Source organism: Rattus norvegicus, chromosome 1 (assembly GCF_021556685.1).
Source record: "Rattus norvegicus strain SHRSP/BbbUtx chromosome 1, alternate assembly SHRSP_T2T, whole genome shotgun sequence".
Lineage (NCBI taxonomy): Eukaryota > Metazoa > Chordata > Mammalia > Rodentia > Muridae > Rattus > Rattus norvegicus.
The window spans coordinates 85,013,255-85,030,838 of NC_141534.1; the positions used below are offsets into that span (position 1 = coordinate 85,013,255).

Consider the following 17,584-nt stretch of genomic DNA (forward strand, 5'->3'; position numbering starts at 1 on the left):
CTGGGTTTTTTGTTATTCCAGATGAATTTGCAAATTGTTCTGTCTAACTCTTTGAAGAATTGGATTGGTATTTTGATGGGGATTGCATTGAATCTGTAGATTGCTTTTGGTAAAATGGCCATTTTTACTATATTAATCCTGCCAATCCATGAGCATGGGAGATCTTTCCATCTTCTGAGGTCTTCTTCAATTTCTTTCCTCAGTGTCTTGAAGTTCTTATTGTACAGATCTTTTACTTGCTTGGTTAAAGTCACACCGAGGTACTTTATATTATTTGGGTCTATTATGAAGGGTGTTGTTTCCCTAATTTCTTTCTCGGCTTGTTTCTCTTTTGTATAGAGGAAGGCAACTGATTTATTTGAGTTAATTTTATACCCAGCCACTTTGCTGAAGTTGTTTATCAGCTTTAGTAGTTCTCTGGTGGAACTTTTGGGATCACTTAAATATACTATCATGTCGTCTGCAAATAGTGATATTTTGACTTCTTCTTTTCCGATCTGTATCCCCTTGACATCCTTTTGTTGTCTGATTGCCCTGGCTAGAACTTCAAGAACTATATTGAATAAGTAGGGAGAGAGTGGGCAGCCTTGTCTAGTCCCTGATTTTAGTGGGATTGCTTCAAGTTTCTCTCCATTTAGTTTAATGTTAGCAACTGGTTTGCTGTATATGGCTTTTACTATGTTTAGGTATGGGCCTTGAATACCTATTCTTTCCAGGACTTTTATCATGAAGGGGTGTTGAATTTTGTCAAATGCTTTCTCAGCATCTAATGAAATGATCATGTGGTTCTGTTCTTTCAGTTTGTTTATATGATGGATCACGTTGATGGTTTTCCTTATATTAAACCATCCCTGCATGCCTGGGATGAAGCCTACTTGATCATGGTGGATGATTGTTTTGATGTGCTCTTGAATTCGGTTTGCCAGAATTTTATTGAGTATTTTTGCGTCGATATTCATAAGGGAAATTGGTCTGAAGTTCTCTTTCTTTGTTGTGTCTTTGTGTGGTTTAGGTATAAGAGTAATTGTGGCTTCGTAGAAGGAATTCGGTAGTGCTCCATCTGTTTCAATTTTGTGGAATAGTTTGGATAATATTGGTATGAGGTCTTCTATGAAGGTTTGATAGAATTCTGCACTAAACCCGTCTGGACCTGGGCTCTTTTTGGTTGGGAGACCTTTAATGACTGCTTCTATTTCCTTAGGAGTTATGGGGTTGTTTAACTGGTTTATCTGTTCCTGATTTAACTTCGATACCTGGTATCTGTCTAGGAAATTGTCCATTTCCTGAAGATTTTCAAGTTTTGTTGAATATAGGTTTTTATAGTAAGATCTGATGATTTTTTGAATTTCCTCTGAATCTGTAGTTATGTCTCCCTTTTCATTTCTGATTTTGTTAATTTGGACACACTCTCTGTGTCCGCTCGTTAGTCTGGCTAAGGGTTTATCTATCTTGTTGATTTTCTCAAAGAACCAACTTTTGGTTCTGTTGATTCTTTCTATGGTCCTTTTTGTTTCTACTTGGTTGATTTCAGCTCTGAGTTTGATTATTTCCTGCCTTCTACTCCTCCTGGGTGTATTTGCTTCTTTTTGTTCTAGAGCTTTTAGGTGTGCTGTCAAGCTGCTGACATATGCTCTTTCCTGTTTCTTTCTGCAGGCACTCAGCGCTATGAGTTTTCCTCTTAGCACAGCTTTCATTGTGTCCCATAAGTTTGGGTATGTTGTACCTTCATTTTCATTAAATTCTAAAAAGTTTTTAATTTCTTTCTTTATTTCTTCCTTGACCAGGTTATCATTGAGTAGAGCATTGTTCAATTTCCACGTATATGTGGGCATTCTTCCCTTATTGTTATTGAAGACCAGTTTTAGGCCGTGGTGGTCCGATAGCACGCATGGGATTATTTCTATCTTTCTGTACCTGTTGAGGCCCGTTTTTTGACCAATTATATGGTCAATTTTGGAGAAAGTACCATGAGGAGCTGAGAAGAAGGTATATCCTTTTGCTTTAGGATAGAATGTTCTATAAATATCCGTTAGGTCCATTTGGCTCATGACTTCTCTTAGTCTGTCTACATCTCTGTTTAATTTCTGTCCATGATCTGTCCATTGATGAGAGTTGGGTGTTGAAATCTCCCACTATTATTGTGTGAGGTGCAATGTGTGTTTTGAGCTTTAGTAAGGTTTCTTTTACATATGTAGGTGCCCTTGTATTTGGGGCATAGATATTTAGGATTGAGACTTCATCTTGGTGGATTTTTCCTTTGATGAATATGAAGTGTCCTTCCTTATCTTTTTTGATGACTTTTAGTTGAAAATTGATTTTATTTGATATTAGAATGGCTACTCCAGCTTGCTTCTTCTGACCATTTGCTTGGAAAATTGTTTTCCAGCCTTTCACTCTGAGGTAATGTCTGTCTTTGTCTCTGAGGTGTGTTTCCTGTAGGCAGCAGAATGCAGGGTCCTCGTTGCGTATCCAGTTTGTTAATCTATGTCTTTTTATTGGGGAGTTGAGGCCATTGATATTGAGAGATATTAAGGAATAGTGATTATTGCTTCCCGTTATATTCATATTTGGAAGTGGGGTTATGATTGTGTGCTTTCATTCTCTTTGTTTTGTTGCCAAGATGATTAGTTTCTTGCTTCTAGGGTATAGCTTGCCTCCTTATGTTGGGCTTTACCATTTATTATCCTTTGTAGTGCTGGATTTGTAGAAAGATATTGTGTAAATTTGGTTTTGTCATGGAATATCTTGGTTTCTCCATCTATGTTAATTGAGAGTTTTGCAGGATACAGTAACCTGGGCTGGCATTTGTGTTCTCTTAGGGTCTGTATGACATCTGTCCAGGATCTTCTGGCCTTCATAGTTTCTGGTGAAAAGTCTGGTGTGATTCTGATAGGTCTGCCTTTATATGTTACTTGACCTTTTTCCCTTACTGCTTTTAATATTCTTTCTTTATTTTGTGCATTTGGTGTTTTGACTATTATGTGACGGGAGGTGTTTCTTTTCTGGTCCAATCTATTTGGAGTTCTGTAGGCTTCTTGTATGCCTATGGGTATCTCTTTTTTTAGGTTAGGGAAGTTTTCTTCTATGATTTTGTTGAAGATATTTACTGGTCCTTTCAGCTGGGAGTCTTCACTCTCTTCTATACCTATTATCCTTAGGTTTGATCTTCTCATTGAGTCCTGGATTTCCTGTATGTTTTGGACCAGTAGCTTTTTCCGCTTTACATTATCTTTGACAGTTGAGTCAATGATTTCTATGGAATCTTCTGCTCCCGAGATTCTCTCTTCCATCTCTTGAATTCTGTTGGTGAAGCTTGTATCTACAGCTCCTTGTCTTTTCTTTTGATTTTCTATGTCCAGGGTTGTTTCCATGTGTTCTTTCTTGATTGCTTCTATTTCCATTTTTAATTCCTTCAACTGTTTGATTGTGTTTTCCTGGAATTCTTTCAGGGATTTTTGCGATTCCTCTCTGTAGGCTTCTACTTGTTCTCTAAGGGAGTTCTTTATGTCTTTCTTGAAGTCCTCCAGCATCATGATCAAATATGATTTTGAAACTAGGTCTTGCTTTTCTGGTGTGTTTGGATATTCCGTGTTTGCTTTGGTGGGAGAATTGGGCTCCGATGATGCCATGTAGTCTTGGTTTCTGTTGCTTGGGTTCCTGTGCTTGCCTCTCGCCATCAGATTATCTCTAGTGTTACTTTGTTCTGCTATTTCTGGCAGTGGCTAGACTGTCCTATAACCTGTGTGTCAGGAGTGCTGTAGACCTGTTTTCCTGTTTTCTTTCAGCCAGTTATGGGGACAGAGTGTTCTGCTTTCGGGCGTGTAGTTTTTCCTCTCTACAGGTCTTCAGCTGTTCCTGTGGGCCTGTGTCTTGAGTTCACCAGGCAGGTTTCTTGCAAGGGAAAAGTTGGTCCTACCTGCAGTTCCAAGGCTCAAGTTTGCTCGTGGGGTACTGCCTAAGTCCTCTCCGCCTTGGCAGCAACCGGGAAGATCTGGGCCGCTCTTTCCAGGAGCCTCCGTGCACCAGGGTTCCAGATGGTGTTTGGTGTTTTCCTCTGGCGCCTGGATGTGCACAGAGTGCAGTCTCTTCTGGTTTCCCAGGCGTGTCCGCCTCTCTGAAGTTTCAGCTCTCCCTCCCATGGGATTTGGGTGCAGAGAACTGTTTATCCGGTCTGTTTCCTTCAGGTTCCGGCAGTGTCTCAGGCGCAGGGGTCCTGCCGCTCCCGGGCCCTCCCCTACGGGAACCCAGAGGCCTTATACAGTTGCCTCTTGGGCCAGGGATGTGGGCAGGGGTGGGCAGTGTTGGTGGTCTCCTCCGCTCTGCAGCCTCAGGAGTGCCCACCTGATCAGGCGGTGGGGTCTCTCTCCCACAGGGTTTGGGAGCAGAGAGCTGCTGCGGTCCGGGATCCGCCGGTGTGGGACTTCCGGTAAACACAGGAAGTGCCCGGCCTTAGAGGAATTTTGCCTCTGTCGTCACCTGAGTTTTTGATCTTAGCCATTCTCACTGGTGTGAGGTGAAATCTCAGGGTTGTTTTGATTTGCATTTCCCTTATGACTAAAGATGTTGAACATTTCTTTAGGTGTCTCTCAGCCATTCGGCATTCCTCAGCTGTGAATTGTTTGTTTAGCTCTGAACCCCATTTTTAATAGGGTTACTTGTCTCCCTGCAGTCTAACTTCTTGAGTTCTTTGTATATTTTGGATATAAGGCCTCTATCTGTTGTAGAATTGGTAAAGATCTTTTCCCAAGGAAAAGAGGAATTTTGCCTCCGTGTGTCCTGAGTTCACCAGGCAGGTCACTTGCAGCAGAAAAGTTGGTCTTACCTGTGGTCCCGAGGCTCAAGTTTGCTCATGGGGTGTTGCTTATGAGCTCTCCGCGGCTGCAGCAACCAGGAAGATCCGTGCCACCCTCTGTACCTCAGTTTTAAATAGAGTTATTTAGTTCTCTGGAGTCTAATTTCTTGGGTTCTTTGTATATTTTGGATATTAGCCCTCTATCAGATGTAGGATTGGTAAAGATATTTTCTGAAACTGCAGTTTGCCATTTTGTCTTATTGACAGTGTCCTTTGCTTATTACAGAAGCTTTTCAATTTTATGAGGTTCCAATTGTTGATTCTTGATCTTAGGGCATAAGCCGTTGGTGTTCTGTTCAGGAAAATTTCCCCTGTCCCCATGTGTTGGAAGCTCTTCGCCACTTTCTCTTCTTTTAGATTCAGTGTATCTGGTTTTGTGTGGAGGTCCTTGATCCACTTGGACTTGAGCTTTGTACAAGGAGATAAGAATGGGACTATGGTGAATTGTGTCATTTCCCTAATTTCTTTCTCAGCCTGTTTATTCTTTGAGTAAAGAAGGCTACTGATTTGTTTGATTTAATTTTATACCCAGACACTTTGCTGAAGTTGTTTATCAGGCTTAGTGGTTCTGGTGGAACTTTTGGGTCACTTAAGTATACTATCATATCTTCTGCAAATATTCCCTCCATTTAGTTTAATGTTAGTTACTGGTTTGCTGTATATTGCTTTTACTATGTTTAGGAATGTGCCTTGAATATCTGATCTTTCCAGGACTTTTATCATGAAGGGGTGTTGAATTTTGTCAAATGCTTTTCAGCATCTAATGAAATGATCACGTGGTTTTTCTTCGAGTTTGTTTATATAATGGATCACGTTGATGGTTTTCCATATATTGAACCCTTCCCTGCATCCCTGAGATGAAGCCTACTTGACCATGATGGATGATCGTTTTGATGTGTTCTTGGATTTGGTTTGCAAGAATTTTACTGAGTATTTTTGCATCGATATTCATAAGGGAAATTGGTCTGAAGTTCTCTTTCTTTGTTGGGTCTTTGTGTGCTTTAGGTGAAGCATAATTGTGATTTCATAGAAGGAATTTAGTAGTTCTCTGTTTCTGGTTTTTTTTTTTTTTTGGTTTGGCATAGCTTTATTTTATTGGATATATTTCTTTATTTACATTTCAAATGTTATTCCCTTTCCTGGTTTCCTGTCCATAAGCCCCCAATCCCCTCTCCCTCTCCCATAAAGGTGTTCCCCCCATAAATCCCTCCTTACCACAACACCCCTCCAACATTCCCCTGCACTGGGAGTTCAAACTTGGCAGGACCAAGGGTTTCCCCTTCCACTGGTGTCCCAACAAGGCTATTCTCTGCTACATATGCAGTTGGAGCCCTGGGTCAGTCCATGTATAGTCTTTCGGTAGTGGTTTAGTCCCTGGAAGCTCTGGTTGGTTGGCATTGTTTTTTTTATGGGGTTGCAAGCTCCTTCAACTCTTTCAATATTTCCTCTAATTCCCCCAAAGGGGGTCGGTCCTATTCTCAGTTTGGTGGTTTGCTGCTAGCATTGATCTCTGTATTGGACATGCTCTGGATGTGTCTCTCAGGGGAGATCTATATTCAGTCCCTTTCCACACACATTTTTTAGCTTCATCAGTCTTATCTAGTTTTGGTGGCTGTATATATATGGGCCACATGTATGTCAGGCTCTGAATGGCCATTCCTTAAGTCACTGTTCTAAACCTTGCTTCCATATCCCCTCCTATGAATATTTTTCCCCCTTTTAAGAAGGAGTGGGAGCATCTGCATTTTGGTCATCCTTCTTCTTGAGCTTCGAATGGTCTGTGGATTGCATCTTGGGTAATTTGAGCTTTTTGGCTAATAGCCACTTATCAATGCGTGCATACCATGTGTGTTTTTCTGTGATTGGGTTACCTCACTCAGGATATTTTCCACTTCCATCCATTTGCCTACGAATTTCATGAAGTCATTGTTTTCGATAGCTGAGTAGTACTCCATTGTGTAGATGTACCACATTTTTTGAATCCATTCCTCTGTAGAAGGGAATCTGGGTTCTTTCCAGCTTCTGGCTATTATAAATAAGGCTGCTATGAACATAGTGGAGCATGTGTCTTTGTTGTATGTTGGAGCATCTTTTGGGCATATGCCCAAGAGAGGTTTAGCTGGGTCCTCAGGTAGTTCAATGTCCAATTTTCTGAGGAACCTCCAGACTGATTTCCAGAGTGGTTGCATCAGTTTGCAATCCCACCACCAATGGAGGAGTGTTCCTCTTTCTCCACATCCTCGCCAGCATCTGCTGTCACCTGAGTTTTTTATCTTAGTCATTCTGACTGGTGTGGGGTGGAATCTCAGGGTTGATTTGATTTGAATTTCCCTGATGGCTAAAGATGTTGAACATTTTTTTTTCCAGAGCTGGGGACCGATCCCAGGGCCTGGCGCTTTATAGGCAAGTGCTCTACCACTGAGCTAAATCCCCAACACCATTGAACATTTCTTTAGTTGCTTTTTGGCCATTCGATAATCCTCAGCTGAGAATGTTTTGGTTAGCTTGTACCCCATTTTTTAATATGCTGATTTGGCTCTCCGTAGTCTAACTTTTTGAGTTCTATATATATATATATGTATATATTGTGTGTGTTTCTATTTTTTTTTTAAGAAAATTTTTTATCTTTATTAACTTGAATATTTCTTCTTTACATTTCGATTGTTATTCCCCTTCCCAGTTTCCAGGCCAACAGCCCCCCTCCCCCTCCCCTTCTATATGGGCGTGCCCCTCCCCATCCTTCCCCCATTACCGCCCTCCCCCCAACAATCACGTTCAATGGGGGTTCAGTCTTAGCAGGACCAAGGGCTTCCCCTTCCACTGGTGCTCTTACTAGGCTATTCATTGCTACTTATGAGGTTGGAGCCCAGGGTCAGTCCATATCTAGTCATTGAGTATTGGCTCAGTCCCTGGAAGCTCTGGTTGGTTGGGATTGTTGATCATATGGGGTCTTGAGCCCCTTCAAGCTATTCCAGTCCTTTCTCTGATTCCTTCAACGGGGGTCCTGTTCTCAGTTCAGTGGTTTGCTGCTGGCATTCGCCTCTGTATTTGCTGTATTCTGGCTGTGTCTCTCAGGAGAGATCTACATCCTGTTCCTGTTGGCCTGCACTTCTTTGCTTCATCCATCTTGTCTAATTGGGTGGCTGTATATGTATGGGCCACATGTGGGGCAGGCTCTGAATGGGTGTTCCTTCTGCCTCTGTTTAAATCTTTGCCTCCCTATTCCCTGCCAAGGGTATTCTTGTTCCCCTTTTAAAGAAGGAGTGAAGCATTCACATTTTGATCATCTGTCTTGAGTTTCATGTGTTCTGTGCATCTAGGGTAATTCAAGCCTTTGGGCTAATAGCCAATTATCACTGAGTGCATACCATGTGTGTTTTTCTGTGATTGGGTTACCTCACTCAGGATGATATTTTCCAGTTCCCTCCATTTGCCTATGAATTTCATAAAGTCATTGTTTTTGATAGCTGAGTAATATTTCATTGTGTAGATGTACCACGTTTTCTGTATCCATTCCTCTCTTGAAGGGCATCTGGTGAACCCCATTTTTTAATAGGGTTATTTGTCTCCCTGCGGTCTAACTTCTTGAGTTCTTTGTATATTTTGGATATAAGGCCTCTAATTGTTGTAGGCCCAATCTGTTGGTTGCCATTTTGTCCTAACCACAGTGTCCTTTGCCTTACAGAAGCTTTGCAGTTTTATGAGATCCCATTTGTCGATACTTGATCTTAGAGCATAAGCCATTGGTGTTTTGTTCAGGAAAATTTCCACAGTGCCCATGTGTTGGAGATGCTTCCCCACTTTTTCTTCTATTAGTTTGAGTGTATCTGGTTTGATGTGGAGGTCCTTGATCCACTTGGACTTAAGCTTTGTACAGGGTGATAAGCATGGATCGATCTGCATTCTTCTACATGTTGACCTCCAGTTGAACCAGCACCATTTGCTGAAAATGCTATCTTTTTTCCATTGGATGGTTTTGGCTCCTTTGTCAAAAATCAAGTGACCATAGGTGTGTGGGTTCATTTCTGGGTCTTCAATTCTATTCCATTGGTCTATCTGTCTGTCTCTGTACCAGTACCATGCAGTTTTTATCACTATTGCTCTGTAATACTGCTTGAGTTCAGGGATAGTGATTCCCCCTGAAGTCCTTTTATTGTTGAGGATAGTTTTAGCTATCTTGGGTCTTTTGTTATTTAGATGAATTTGCAAATTTTTCTGTCTAACTTTATGAAGAATTGGGTTGGAATTGATGGGGATTGCATTGAATCTGTAGATCGCTCTTGGTAAAATGGCCATTTTTACTATATTAATCCTGCCAATCCATGAGCATGGGAGATCTTTTCATCTTCTGAGATCCTCTTCATTTTCTTTCTTCAGAGACTTGAAATTCTTATCATACAGATCTTTCACTTTGCTTGGTTAAAGTCACACTGAGGTATTTTATATTATTTGGGACTATTATGAAGGGTGTCATTTCCCTAATTTCTTTCTTGGCTTGTTTCTCTTTTGTGTAGAGGAAGGCTACTGATTTATTTGAGTTAATTTTATACCCAGCCACTTTGCTGAAGTTGTTTATCAGCTTTAGTAGTTCTCTGGTGGAACTTTTGGGATCACTTAAATATACTATCATATCATCTGCAAATATTGATATTTTGACTTCTTCTTTTCCGATCTGTATCCCCTTGACCTCATTTTGTTGTCTGATTGCTCTGGCTAGAACTTCAAGAACTATAGTGAACAAGTAGGGAGAGAGTTGGCAGCCTTGTCTAGTCCCTGATTTTAGTGGGAGTGCTTCAAGTTTCTCTCCATTTCGATTAATGTTAGCAACTGGTTTGCTGTATATGGCTTTTACTATGTTTAGGTATGGGCCTTGAATTCCTGTTCTTTCAGGAGATTGTTTTGCAGCAGACGTAGGCTACCGTAGAGAGCCACAACTTATCAAAATTCAGAAGTGACCTTGGGGTACCCATTCTCAATTAATACAATGCAATCTTTACCCCTCAATCTCAGAGTCGACATTAGAAGAGGGGTTCCACAGATTGTAAGTCCCATAAGACTAGTATAGTTACTGTAGTACATGACAGGGAAGCTGCAACTATGCAATCTCAACAATGTGGTTGTCCAGATGATACCTGCATAATGACAGCACCAGCGGAGATGCCAAAATGGTTGGGACAATTTCACAAGACCTCACCCCCAAATGAAGAATTATAGGGAATCGATGACTGCTGAGAGAAGGGGAATCAGTATAAAGCCCCTGAGATTTTATCCATCCTTAAGTAATCAGCCTTTGAAACAGATACAGACAAGCAACACTAACAGGATTCAGTAGTTTACATATATTCAATGTATAATATGTATGTGTAAGTATATGTATATAATAGTAATAATTATAAAGGAAGAGTCCATGAGTTTGAGAAAGAGTAGGGTGATAGGGGAGTGTGAGGGCCTAAGGGGGAGTTGGAAATGCTGTAAATGTATTACTAGGTTTTTCTTGGCAGACACTCCAATCCAATTCAAGTTTGAATACAAAATGTTGTGCTTAGTTGCCAGCAGTTGCAGAAGATTTTATATTGGGTTATGTAAGAAAACATTCACCCCAGATAGAGAAGCTTATAACATATCAAAGGATTGCAGTCATGGCAAGATTGTTGAAAATGTTTTATTTGAATTCATTAGAAAAGTATGGATGATCAGATCCAGAATGATAAGTGCATATTCTTTTTCATATTTGGTTCCTAGTTCCAAATCTTCAGATCAAAAAGAGACCATCACAGAAAGCAAAAACTGACCACAGTGTTGTAGATATCAACAGATTGTGTGGAGCCCCACTCCAATGGCTACTTCTACACCAAAGTTCCTGCATCTATGGCCTAGGGAACATTGCAGAAGAGGAGGTAAAAAGATTTTAAGAGCCAGAATACCAGTAAGTTTGCCATGAAAGAGTCTCATCTACAAATGGCTATATAATCAAGATGGACACAATGACAATAACAATGGACAAATTAACTTGGGGGGATTCTCATGGAGGTACTGATCTTAGACAAAAACTTATATGCAACTTAGGACTGCTTGAAGGAGAATTAGCATCTCCCAGGATGAACTCTTTTATTGGTTGTCCAATGCAGAGTGGTCATTATGTATGCAAACAACAGAAATAGATTTAGCATATGGTATATCTATATATTGGTGCATATACATATATACACACACATACACCTGTGTGTAACGATCATAATTGAGGGACAAAGTGCTATGAACTTAACAGTGTATGTGGGGGATGGAATAGGAGAGGGAAGGTATAAGGGAAGGTTGTTGGGTGGGTCAGGAGGAAAGAAAAAGAGGTGGGTATATGATGTAATTCTATTTGGCACATGCCTTTAATCTCAGCATGTGGGAGGCAGAGGCCTATAGGTCTCTGTGAGTTCAAGGCAAACCCGGTCTACAAAGTGAGTTGAAGGACACCCAAGGCCACACAGATAAACCCTGTTTAAAAAAAATCAAACCAAAGTAAAGCAAAGCAAAGCAAACCAAACCAGCTAGGTCTGCATTCAAATTCTTAATTCTATGAAAATTGTTAAGACATTGTTTTATTGCCTAGACGTGGGTGTTTCTGTTCAGTCATGGAGTGAACTTTGAAAACAGGTCATTCTCAGTACAGAAAATGAAGAAATGAATTGCAGAATAACTTTATTATTCTTCATGAGTAAAAAAGAGCAGATGGTTGGGTAGCATGTTGTCAAAAGTGAATTTACTGACTCCAGTTTTGGAATTTTTTCCTTTGCATAAAAGCCATAAAGAGTGACAGAGTTGTTCAACCAATAAATTAACACAAAGCAGCTAACCAGAGACAGGATGCTGTGGGTGGCTTTGCGCTCAGGAGATGTCTGGGAGGAAAGATTAGGGCTGCGGAGATGCTGGGCTACCTTGCGGTGTCTGTCGAGGAAAATCACCATGTAGAGGCTGGCCCACATCATGATGGTCACATAGAAGAGATCATGAATAAGGATAATGCTAAGAAATGACCCTGAATTTTGGTTCCCAGGGTGCTTGTTTATACAATAACCATCTGAATATCCATGGCCAGCAAGAGTATTATTGGATTTGGCTACTACCATTGGAAGCATATATCCATAGATGAGTATGTTAATAAGCCAGGAGCAAAGTAAAGAAGAAAAAGCCCATGTAGAGAGTCTAGGCTTAAGCCAGGCACACTTAGAAGTACTGGGAGTGATGGTGATGACTTGGAACGTGCTTAAAACACAGGTGCTGCAGATGGACAGACCCCGGCTGACTCTGAATGAAAACAAAACTGCCTTACAACCGATATCGTGCAGAAAATTGGGTACTCCAAAGGATAACATGATATCTTTTGTCAATAGGAATATGATCAGCAAAATATTGACTATTGTCAGGTGAATACAAACTGAATCTATCAACTTCTTATACTGAGGCCTGAAGACGAAAGTGTATATATATAACAACAATAGTGCTGAGTTCCCTAGAACACCAAGACTGAACTGCAATATGAGAAAGATCTGGAAGATGGTGTCACCTGAAAGCATGATGTTCATGTGGGTCAGGTTTGTTAGGTCTAGAGTACCAAATGAATGAACTGTATTCAAAAAATATAAATGGTGTTTGTAGAAAAATATACTGCTCAGGAGCAGAGAGATTGGATGAAATGTCCAATTCTTTCCTTTTCTCTTCTACCTCCTCCTTCTCTTCTTTGTATCTTCTTTTGGTTTTTCAGGTCAGGGATTCTCTGTGTAGCCCTGTCTGGAACTTGCTGTGTAGACCAGGCTGGCCTCACACTCACAGAGATCCACCTAACTCTACCTCCCAAGTGCTGGGTTCAAGGTTGTGCACCACCACCAACTGGAGAAATGTAAAACTCATTTCAATGTTAGGTCCATAGATGACACTTTAGCAACTGCATTCCTGGGATTCTTGGCCATCTTAGGGGATAAAATAAAGTGTTGAGAATAATAAAGGGTCGAGTCCACCCAAACATCCTGAATTCTATTATTTCAGGCAGAAGGATATGTTGACCTACGTGAAAGCCAAATGTTCATGTTATGAGGGACTTAAAAATTATTTATACCAGGTATATGAGTGTTTTGCCTGCATGTCTGTACATTATATAAAAGCCTTGGAATCAAACACTGGATCTCTGTAAGAGCAGTTAATGGTCTTTAACTGTTGAGCCATCATTTCTATCTAGTAGTTAATATTATTTCTTTAACATTAAGTATCAATGTTTTCATGTTTACAGCAACATTTGCTTCTATCACATATGTAGTAATGTGTGTACATGACCTTTAGTGTTTGGACCGCACATACATTTCTGTCAGCATAGTGATTACTAAATTCTTATTCTTTCCCTGTGGGACTCTTTGCCTCTCATTCTACTCTACAGGTTACCCAGCACTATTCTGAGGCATTTCATTTGATTTTTATCTATTTACTTTGCTCACAACTTAGAGCTGAGCAGCTGATAGGCAGAACACAAAGGTCAGCATGAGAGACTACATATCCCACAGTATTCATCACATCTTCAGAGAAATGTGTTTTCTGCGATATTCAGTGACCAAAACTATCAGGCTGGTTCTGATTGATAAACCCACTCTGACAAAGATTTATATATTTTGTTATTGTGACATCTGAATTCTATTTCTATTTGAAGCTTCTTTTGTATTCATGGTACAGAAGTAGATTTCTTGGGACCACAGTTACACAGAGAATGACAATGACACAAGATTCCTGAACTTTGACCATGGACTTCACAACATTGTTATGCCACCCATGTTCTGTGGATTTTGGTGTATGTGTGTGGAGTTGTTGTATAACAACTTTAGACTTAATCCTGCACTGATATCCCTATTTTTGTTACCTGAAATGCAAGCGTTTATTCCTTGAAGGTTATCTGTGGATTCCTGAACAGTCTCTTTTTATCCTGACAAGATCTATTAGAATTTTCCCAATGTGCCTGTCTGAATTCTTCTTATACACTATAAATATGATATGGCATGAGTGCCAGGACATTCAAGATATTCTACATAAAGAGACCTACATTTGAACTACTTAAAGAATGAGTTATATAGGCACAATGCCTAAGAGTAAAAATATTAATTTTAAATTTTATATCAATATATTAAGATTTATACCAATGGAAACTTTAAACTTTTATCAATATATAAATTTTCCCCAATGTAAGAAAATATAACCTTAATTTCGTATCACAATTTAGAGATTTTTGCCAATGTAAAATTATGCCTATAAATTGTGTTGTTTAAGAGTAAGTTTAGTAATCTATTCCCACAACTCATTCAAGAATACAAGGCTAAGTGTCAGTCCTTTTAATAGATTCTGTAACAAACTGATTAAGATGATTAAGTAATACAAGTTAAAGATCAGATAATAAACTCATGGTAATGTAAGATTCTGATTTAATTATAATAAAATGTTTGCAATATTATTAAAAGAGTAAATAGCTAAGAGTAATCAATGTTTGACAATTTAGTTATGCTACATATGTAGATAGATGGTTTTCAAAAATGTCAAAGATCCACAAAACATGACATTTCTAATCACTTCATTATTAATAGATCTTTTGAGAAGGAGAAATGTCTGCTACTCACAGTATACCCATTCTACTTTAAAGAAAAAAGTAAATATCATTACCTCTACATAGTGTTGCTACAATTGTGACAAGCTAGCCACTGGGTAAAAAGTTCCCTAGTTAATCTACAGACAAAAAAATACTGTCCAGGAAAGGACACATGATTTATATCCAATATGATATAGTCAAGAACTTACCTCTGCCAAGACAGGATAAGATAGTCCTTCATAATTCCTGCTTTACTTAAAGTCTGTCATTTGTTTTAGGTCCAGAAGGCTAAACACAGATGCTTCAAAATTATAGGGATATAGGAGACTGTCCAGGCAGTCAGCTGTCTCTACAAACTGTTTAAGTTGGAAGCTATGTCTTTGTGTTTCCTACAAATTCAGCTAATGTTTAATCCCTTCTCAGATTTCTGATGCGGTTGAAAACTAGTTATAGACTCATAATCAAACTTAACTTATTTGCCATTAAAGAGGATGTTTTAGATTTAAAAGAATGGTTTTCAGATGGTGATACAAGTAAAAAAATCAACATAATTCAGACACAAAATATAAACTCATTAAGTTAGGAAAGATAATAGATTACTATATCTAAATGTACAGAATTGATAGACTAGATGTTAAGTGTATATCAGACCTTATAATTTATATTATTGTTATAGTTATGTTCAACTTATGTCTCAGAGAAAGGAACCTTTCTAAATGGGCAAAAATTGTAAAATGTAGTACTTTTGGCCTAATGCTGCTTGTATTATGTTAATTTGGGTCCACAGAATTGCTTGCCCAGAATCTGCATGTCCATATGTAAGACAGTGAGGGACCCTGCTCTCAGTTGGTTCTCCTTGTTTGTGTGCAGCCAATGGCTGGGAAGGGTAGTTTGTGGTCAGACTTCTAGGAATCCCAGGTTAGGAACAGAGAGGAAGGAGGAGGAAAATGGAGATCTGCCATGCAGGGAGGAGTTTAAAGGCACCAGGACTGAGAAGATGCAGGACAGAGAGCATAGGCACAATGTAGGATCCAGGGGTGAGCAGGATCCCAAGAGGGCTGTCTGACTGGGTTCATGCAAGCCAATATGGAGTATAGAGTTTATTAAGCAATAATTTGGAAATACTGGGGGAAGGTGGAATAGCCCCGTGGATGTTAGGAAGTAGTCCAGCCATTGAACTTTTAAGGCATATTAAAAATATGTGTGTGTGTGTGTGTGTGTGTGTGTGTGTGTGTGTGTGTGTGTGTGTGTGTGTATGTGTGTGTGGGCGCACGTGTGCGGGTGTGTGTGTCATTCAGGAACCCAGAACACTGGGGCAGATAGTGAGGAATGTGCTGCTGGAGGGATTGATTTGAGTAATTAATTAATTGGGTACTCTACAATACATTATATAATTAAACAAGACCCACCATCCTCTAAGCTTTGAAAACACATTTCATCTCTCCTGTTCCTTATGGATATTTTAGACTCATATTTATTTCTTTGGAATCACCAAGAGCTTCCCAAGTTTTATCCCAGATTGATGGTTACCCTCCTCACTCTTCATCAGAAATTTGTTTTTACTTATCCTTTTTCCTAGTTCTCTATCTATCTGTAGATGTACCAACTTTTCACACGTTTCATCCCTAGCATGGTCCTGAAAATTCCCTCCCACTAGTCATGTCTTTAGTATTTCTACTGCAAAGAATAAGAGGTCGTGGATAAAATACCAGACTACCATCTGAATACAAATGGAAGAGACTCACTATGACTAGCAGAGGCAGATACCATCAATGATCAGTGGAATCACAAAAGAGTAGCAAGCACTATTTTTGTCATTCAAGAAAACAGAATTCCAAATAATATAAAGTACCTCGGAGTGACTTTAACAAAGCAAGTAAAAGATCTGTACAATAAGAACTTCAAGACACTGAAGAAGGAAATTGAAGAAGACCTCAGAAGATGGAAAGATCTCCCATGCTCATGGATTGGCAGGATTAATATAGTAAAAATGGCCATTTTACCAAAAGCAATCTACAGATTCAATGCAATCCCCATCAAAATACCAATCCAATTCTTCAAAGAGTTAGACAGAACAATTTGCAAATTCATCTGGAATAACAAAAAACCCAGGATAGCTAAAGCTATCCTCAACAATGAAAGGACTTCAGGGGGAATCACTATCCCTGAACTCAAGCAGTATTACAGAGCAATAGTGATAAAAACTGCATGGTATTGGTACAGAGACAGACAGATAGACCAATGGAATAGAAATGAAGACCCAGAAATGAACCCACACACATATGGTCACTTGATTTTTGACAAAGGAGCCAAAACCATCCAATGGAAAAAAGATAGCATTTTCAGCAAATGGTGCTGGTTCAACTGGAGGTCAACATGTAGAAGAATGCAGATCGATCCATGCTTATCACCCTGTACAAAGCTTAAGTCCAAGTGGATCAAGGACCTCCACATCAAACCAGACACACTCAAACTAATAGAAGAAAAACTAGGGAAGCATCTGGAACACATGGGCACTGGAAAAAATTTCCTGAACAAAACACCAATGGCTTACGCTCTAAGATCAAGAATTGACAAATGGGATCTCATAAAACTGCAAAGCTTCTGTAAGGCAAAGGACACTGTGGTTAGGACAAAACGGCAACCAACAGATTGGGAAAAGATCTTTACCAATCCTACAAGAGATAGAGGCCTTATATCCAAAATATACAAAGAACTCAAGAAGTTAGACCACAGGGAAACAAATAACCCTATTAAAAAATGGGGCTCAGAGCTAAACAAAGAATTCACAGCTGAGGAATGCCGAATGGCGGAGAAACACCTAAAGAAATGTTCAACATCTTTAGTCATAAGGGAAATGCAAATCAAAACAACCCTGAGATTTCACCTCACACCAGTGAGAATGGCTAAGATCAAAAACTCAGGGGACAACAGATGCTGGCGAGGATGTGGAGAAAGAGGAACACTCCTCCATTGTTGGTGGGATTGCAAACTGGTACAACCATTCTGGAAATCAGTCTGGAGGATCCTCAGAAAATTGGACATTGAACTGCCTGAGGATCCAGCTATACCTCTCTTGGGCATATACCCAAAAGATGCCCCAACATATAAAAAAGACACGT

At 39.6% G+C, this 17,584-nt stretch overlaps 1 protein-coding gene across 1 annotated transcript; it reads right to left on the bottom strand.

The window, feature by feature from the left end:
* Nucleotides 1–11,469: 11,469 nt before the first annotated feature.
* Vom1r2-ps1 (vomeronasal 1 receptor 2, pseudogene 1) lies at nucleotides 11,470–12,417 on the bottom strand. Its single transcript, XM_087603191.1, has one exon. It carries the CDS (start codon nucleotides 12,415–12,417, stop codon nucleotides 11,470–11,472), a length of 948 nt encoding a protein of 315 aa, XP_087459317.1.
* Between the last annotated feature and the right edge of the window lie 5,167 nt (nucleotides 12,418–17,584).

What these genes read in the sequence shown, in the direction of transcription:
- Vom1r2-ps1 (XM_087603191.1), bottom strand. Translation starts at nt 12,417, where the DNA reads ATGCTTTCAGGTGACACCATCTTCCAGATCTTTCTCATATTGCAGTTC.